Consider the following 6,328-nt stretch of genomic DNA (forward strand, 5'->3'; position numbering starts at 1 on the left):
AATTACAGACCCTATATTTTTAAACATATCAACACTTGATATACTTTATGTACATAGAGAGACAGTAAAAGAGAACAAGAAATAAAGCAGCAAGATGTAATAAGCTTGGTCTTTAGAGCAAGAAAGTCTTCTGCCGAAAATGGCAGGAATACAAAATTATGAGAATGCTTTATGAGTCTTTTAGGATTGGCATTGCTTCATGAAAAAATGTTTTTTGACTTATTATGAAAAATATTTTTTTTACCCTGCTGTGATTTTAAAAAGTCTAGAAAAAATAATTGAACATTCAGCTTACAGGATTTTTCTGTTTCTTCAGATACAAAATGCACAGTACTCATAGAAAAACATGTTGCTACTATAGACTTCATAGTTTACAAAAGAGGAATTCGTATCACAGTTTAATTGCATCACTTTTTAAAAAGCGAATGAACAAGACACAGTGTAAAGAAAGAAAAGAATAAAATCTATGCATGCTTTAATCTTCTGCAAATAATTTAATATGCACAGAAGAAAGAAAACATTCCATAGATGGTAACATTCCTTCTACACACATTTATATATAAATGTACAAAATTACAAAGAATAATCAGTCATATGCTTTGATCATGCATGTTTTTGTTTACTTAGCACAGTACTGTAAACGAAAAGCAGAAGGTGCATTTATAATGACACCCCGAAGATATTACGTCTTTCTTTTTAAGAGAGTTAGAATCACACAATATCTGAAGGGCAAGTGTTAAGAAAGCAAAGAAAGTGGTTATTCATTATACTATTTCTAACACTCTCCTAGAGAACATGGAGGACTCAACCAAGAAGTACTTCAGTAATAAACACAACTCTGTTTATATGAAAAGGAGCAATGAACAAAGGCATAGGAAACCAACTCCATCAGAATAACAATAACATCCTGGTACTTGACATAGGGTGGAACAGACATCTAACTCCTTCCACTGGATTTCATATCACATTATCATACACAAACCATATTTTACCAATATGATTATGTATATTTGGACAATAGCATAGTATTTACAACATGACATACGAGTTGGCACTCAACATTGCCAGTGAGAATCAAATCAGATCAAGGCTATGTTGGGTGACAATCCCACTATTTTTAAAGTGGTAATTAATTTAAAACAAATAACAAGTAACACCATTGAACAAAGAGGACTAGCACTCGCTTCACCAAGCGCTCTCACACAATATCACAATACCCTTTACAGAAGTTCTCGGAAGAACATAAGGGCCCATACTTAAAATCCTAAATAACTTTACAGGGGGACTTAAAGTCTGCAACCTCATTTGAAGTAACTAAATATCAGTCACGACAAACATCAAAAAGTGACAACAGTTCATGATTCGGGCAAAGAGTAAATTCTTTTACCAGTTTCAATCTTTTGCAAGTATTTGACCATCTTTTCCTTTCTTTCTAGATGCGTAGGAACAAATGAAATATCCCTCAGTCTCATTGCTAACGGCAGACGGTGGGTTGCGGGTTACAAAAAAGGTCACACCCTGTTTGCCCTGGTGGACATCCCAAGAGGGACACCCCTAGAGGGACACCCCTAGACGCTGGCCGGCGGGTCGGCGGGTGCGCCGCAGCTGCCGCCCCACGGCACAAAGGACGCGAGCACCTCCTTGTAGCTGGACTTGGGCGTGCTGGGGGCGAGCAGAACGTTGCGCTGCTGGCTGCAGTTGTCGTCCTTGTGCAGGTCCAGCAGGTCGTAGCTCGCCGAGTAGTTGAGCTTGGCCAGCGCGTGGTTCTTGGCCAGCGCGCCACCCGGGCCGCCGCAGCTGGGGCCCAGCCTGTTGACGCCGTGGCCGTGGCCGGGCCCGTGGCCCCAGCCCACCCCGGTGCCGCACGGCAGCAACGGGACCTTCTTGTCGCTCAGCGCCGGGAACGCGCAGGCACTGCAAGCACAGAAGGCAGCACAAAGTTAGCATGATACGTGGCAACGAGACTGAAGCTGTCGCCCTCCCGCGTACTACGAACCTCCTCGACCCACCCCGCCCGCCACCCGCCACGCCCATGACATCAACAGCCATCCTCTAGGCTCCAACATATGCACTGGTGTTTGGCCAGGCACGGGCCTCTGAAACAGAGCACCATCGACATGAGCGCCTCTGGGCCGGGGCGGGGGCGGGGCAGGGCGAGGGCGGCGAGTCTGGAGCAGCACCCGACTCACCTCAGCTTGCTGGCGCGCTGGTGCTGGCTGTCGGCCCGGAGCAGCCGCACGGCCAGGACGATGAGCAGCACGAGGATGAGGGCGCCGCAGATGGGCACCGCGATCGTGGCCGCCTTGAACCACATCTCGGCGGAGCGGGCGGCGGCGGCCGCTGCCGCGGCGGCCTCGGACGTGCCCGCCGACGGCCCCGCCTGGCCGGCGTGGGCCGCGGGGGCGCCCGCGGGGCTCGACACGGTCACGTGGGCCGCCTCGCTGCCGTTCGGACCTGCAATCAGACGAGGAGGGACACATGAGAAAAGCAGCTCGTTGTGACACTGAGGCTCAAGACAGGAAAACCACGGTATGACATGTATTTGGGGGCCCGTACTCCCCGCAAGCGCAATCCACGTCGAAATCTGATATCGGTATGCAGATATCACAGCGTCCCGTGCCGGCCGGTCCACCCGGCAGGCGGTCCCTCCTGCGGTAACCCCTTCCCGCTCCCCGCCCCTCTGTCAGTTAAGCCCTCGGCCGGTGACGGCCCCGAGGCCCAGGCAGAGGCCACGACGGGCTTCCACAGGGAAAGAGAGGCCCCCTGCCGCGCCGCTGCCCCCTCATTCCGTACGATTACAGCCAAAGGCGGGCGAGCGAGGAAGGCTATAAAACCTGGTTTATTTGTTTTAAGCCGAGTTAGCTCGCTATATAAGGATCTCCCCGCCGCCCTCTCCGAACCTTTTCCTTTTCCTCTTTAGGCGCATGACACACGCACGCACACTCGCACACTTGCGCGCGCTTCCGCCACAGAACTTTTTCGGTGGATTGATTTTGAATCTCTTTATCGTCGACGAGGTGGGACACCCGAGGGGACGCGCCTGCGGCGTATTATTTCCGACCCGTTGGAAAGGTCGGGTTGCGGCCGGACGATTTTGCACTCCTCGGTTTCGGCGACAGAGATGGAGTGCTCTTGCCGCGGGCTGTAGGTAGGTAGACTCGGTACAGCCAGCCAGACGAGCGGAGCGCACCCGAGCAGACCTGTACCAAGCTAATGAGCAAATAATACCCAAGCCGGGCTGGCTGGCTGGCTGGCTAGGCCCCAGACCTCTCCGCGCTCCGCGCTGCGCCACGCCACATAGCAAGAACGCCTCCCGCTGACTGGACAGAAACAAAGCAAACTCCCTTCTCCTTCCCTCTCACTCCTTTCCTTCCACGGCAGGGAATAATCCCTCTCTGTCTCTCCCGCTCCTCCTCTCTCTTTCCCTCCTGCTCCTTCCCGTCCTCATCGGCCTGTGCTGCCCGTCCCGTCCCGTCCGGCCGCCCGTACACGCAAATAATTTTCATTTATTTACGATTGCCCCACTGCGTGCCTTATGTAGACAACGGGCGAGTCTTTTTGTTTTATAGTCCACTTATCCCCCCCGATATAAAACTGACCATGTTTGTTTATCTCCGGCCGGGCCGGGCGGGGGGCTGCTCTCGGCGGCACCACGCCAGTCAGCCCGCGAGGTATGCAACCCTCTCCGAAGTCACTCCACTCCCGTCGTCCTCTTTCCTCCGTCGGTCGTCAGTTCGCGGGAACAAAGTCGTCGAAGCGAAATGGGTGTTTCGTCTCCGCTCACTTTTTGTTTTATTTTCGTGCCGCGGGCCGTATCCATATTCGAGGGCCTCCAAACTTCAACTTCAACTTCAACGAGGGTTTTAACGACTGCTTGTTCATAGCGAACTGGAGCCACCCATTTCTCGGGTCACGCAGTCAGGCCGGGTCCGGCCCATCCCCTGCGGTAGGCTAGTGCCGTCCCGTCCGTGGGTTCGCAAACGCTGGCACCCCTTCTGCTCTCTGGTTTAGCTCCGGGTGTGCACAGACTTACATCGCTAGTCACCATCGCCTAGCGGCGGTATACTCCGGGCTGTTAGCGTGGCACAGTAGGCATTTGACAAACATGGGAAGGGGACGACGACGAGGAGGAGGCAGTTGGGCCCTGGGGGGCCCGCGGGGGCCGGAGACAAAGCGAACGTGCTGGTCCCAACAACAACAACAGAGTGACACCGCGGCGCGGGGGGACCGCAGGGGAGGGAGGGCCACTTTGTGTGGAGGGCAGAGCGAGGCAGCGCCACCGCCCCAGGCAGGGCAGGGCTGCTCTGGCCCTGGCCAGGGCGCCGCAGGGGACCGACTATTTTTGGCTCATTGGCCAAGATGGGGGCGCGCCGCCGTTGGGACCAAACCAAAGCCATCGAAAAACTTTTCTTTCTGCATGAAAAAAGTGAAAACAGATGTTAGGGATGAATGTTTCTAGAGTGCTGCGCGGGCCCCGCGGGCGCCCCACACACCTGCCAGCGCCCCCATTCCCCAACCCCACCGACGGCCAATCCCAACTTCTTTTTCCAGCCAGTTCGATATCATTTTCCCCCTGAGTTATATTTACGCGATTGGCCTAGGCTCCTTGCCCTAAATCACTTGGGGTTGGCTGGCGCCCGGCGCCGCTGCCGCTAGTCGGGCTGCCAGCGCGGGTTTCTCCGCGGCTGCCGCCGGCGCCTGTCAGCCATTGCAGTAATCCTCACTCAGCCATCGGCCAAAGCCATCGGGCGGGCAGCGGTTATATTTCGCACCTGTCCGCACGTCTTTAAATGTTGCCCGGGCATGCGATGCGAGAGGCGCGGGGCGTGGCGGCGCCGGGATCCAACCGAGTTGGCAAATACCTCTTCGGCGGGATCGCGGATCCCTCCCAGGGGCCGTGACCCGAACGAACACGCGAAAATGGACGAGTCGACGACGTCTTAACGTCGAGCCAGAAAAGCGACACTACAGTGAAACTTACCGCTGTGCCTCATCCTGGAGTCGGGGCTGTCGATGTGGTTGCACATGTCCTCGGTGCAGCACAGCAACAGCGACGGCGTGTCCCTCGGCACGTCCTGCTGTGCGTCGTCCACCACGATCGTGTCCTCCTCCTGCTGCTGGTGTTGCTCTATCTGCGGCTGGGCGTCGTCCTGGTCCTGGAGGCCCTCCTGCTCCCAGGCTGGCACGTCATCGTCCACCTCCTCGGCGGCGCTGGGCCGCGGCTGGTTCTTGCACTGGCGCTGCCGGTCGTCGTCGAGCAGGTCGAGGCAGCCGTGCCGCGCCCGGTACACGTCCACGTGGTCCACCAGGTCCGAGAAGCAGCCGCGGCCCGCCGACTTGCACATGTAGCCCGTCGTGATGCATGCGGGCAGGTTGCAGTAGCAGCGCACGACGCCTGGGGGCACAAGAGAGAAAGGAGCTGTTCAAGTCATTGTTGTACAGAGATTATCTCGAGTGGTCATGAGCCATTCCCGGCGCCATTGGGAGGCAAACGCGCCGGTCCTGCCGTCCATGAAGTGGGGCCCCGAGCAGGACCCCCCGCGCCCGCCAGTCCACCAGATCGCACCCGCGATACGGTAGCGGCGGAGCGGCGGCGGCGGCCGGGGCGCAGCGGAAACAGGAAAGACACCCGCGGGTCGGCACTCGGCAGCAGACCGGCATAAATAAATAATAAAGCTATTGAAACTCAATAAGCGTGTGAATGACTCGGAGCGGAGCCATGAGGAGGAGGGAGCGGCTAAGCAGGACATCAACATGACAATGGGGCGGCCGCCATGAGGCGGTGTGGGGCCAGCATGGCTCGGGCGCAGAGCGGCGCGCACACACGGCCGGGGTGTTGACTTGACCGCGGCCCCGCCCCGCCCCGCCCCGCGCCATCAAGCACCTGCTGCTCATTCACAGGGTGGCTGCCGCTGCTCCTATGCGCCGCTTAGCGGGGGACAGAGAGAGGTGAAATGAATTACGATCACTGTCGTGGTGCTGCCCCTTCCCCTCCCCTCTCTCTTTCTATCTCCCTCTCTGTCACACAGCCGCACCACAACACTCCGTCCGCTAAGCAGACTGCGCATAAATTACACGCCGCTCCCAGTCCCAGAGTTCGATTCTCTGTTTGTTTCTCCACTCTGCTAATACCTGTCTAATCCGAGCCGAAAGGCCAGCGTGCTTAACTTTGCTTTAAAGCCTTTCTTTTTATTTGGGTTATTTAGTCACGCAACAACTGTCTTCTTCCTCATTCCTTTATGGATAGTAGCCGAGCACTGAACTTACGAACGCTTGAGTCACCTGGTTCAAGCCAAGAGTCTAGGTCTGCTCAGATCCCCCACCTCCT

The 6,328-nt window shown here is 55.6% G+C and overlaps 1 protein-coding gene across 1 annotated transcript; it reads right to left on the reverse strand.

The window, feature by feature from the left end:
* Positions 1-6: 6 nt before the first annotated feature.
* LOC113205377 (uncharacterized) lies at positions 7-5,435 on the reverse strand. The gene is made up of 3 exons (XM_052269606.1): positions 4,982-5,435; positions 2,190-2,454; positions 7-1,914 (listed from the first exon to the last, which is right to left on the reverse strand). Exons 1-3 carry the CDS (start codon positions 5,343-5,345, stop codon positions 1,569-1,571), a joined length of 975 nt encoding a protein of 324 aa, XP_052125566.1. The 5' UTR covers positions 5,346-5,435; the 3' UTR covers positions 7-1,568.
* Between the last annotated feature and the right edge of the window lie 893 nt (positions 5,436-6,328).

Source organism: Frankliniella occidentalis, unplaced genomic scaffold (genome assembly GCF_000697945.3).
Source record: "Frankliniella occidentalis isolate FOCC.00 unplaced genomic scaffold, Focc_3.1 Scaffold97, whole genome shotgun sequence".
In the NCBI taxonomy this organism is placed as follows: Eukaryota; Metazoa; Arthropoda; class Insecta; order Thysanoptera; family Thripidae; genus Frankliniella; species Frankliniella occidentalis.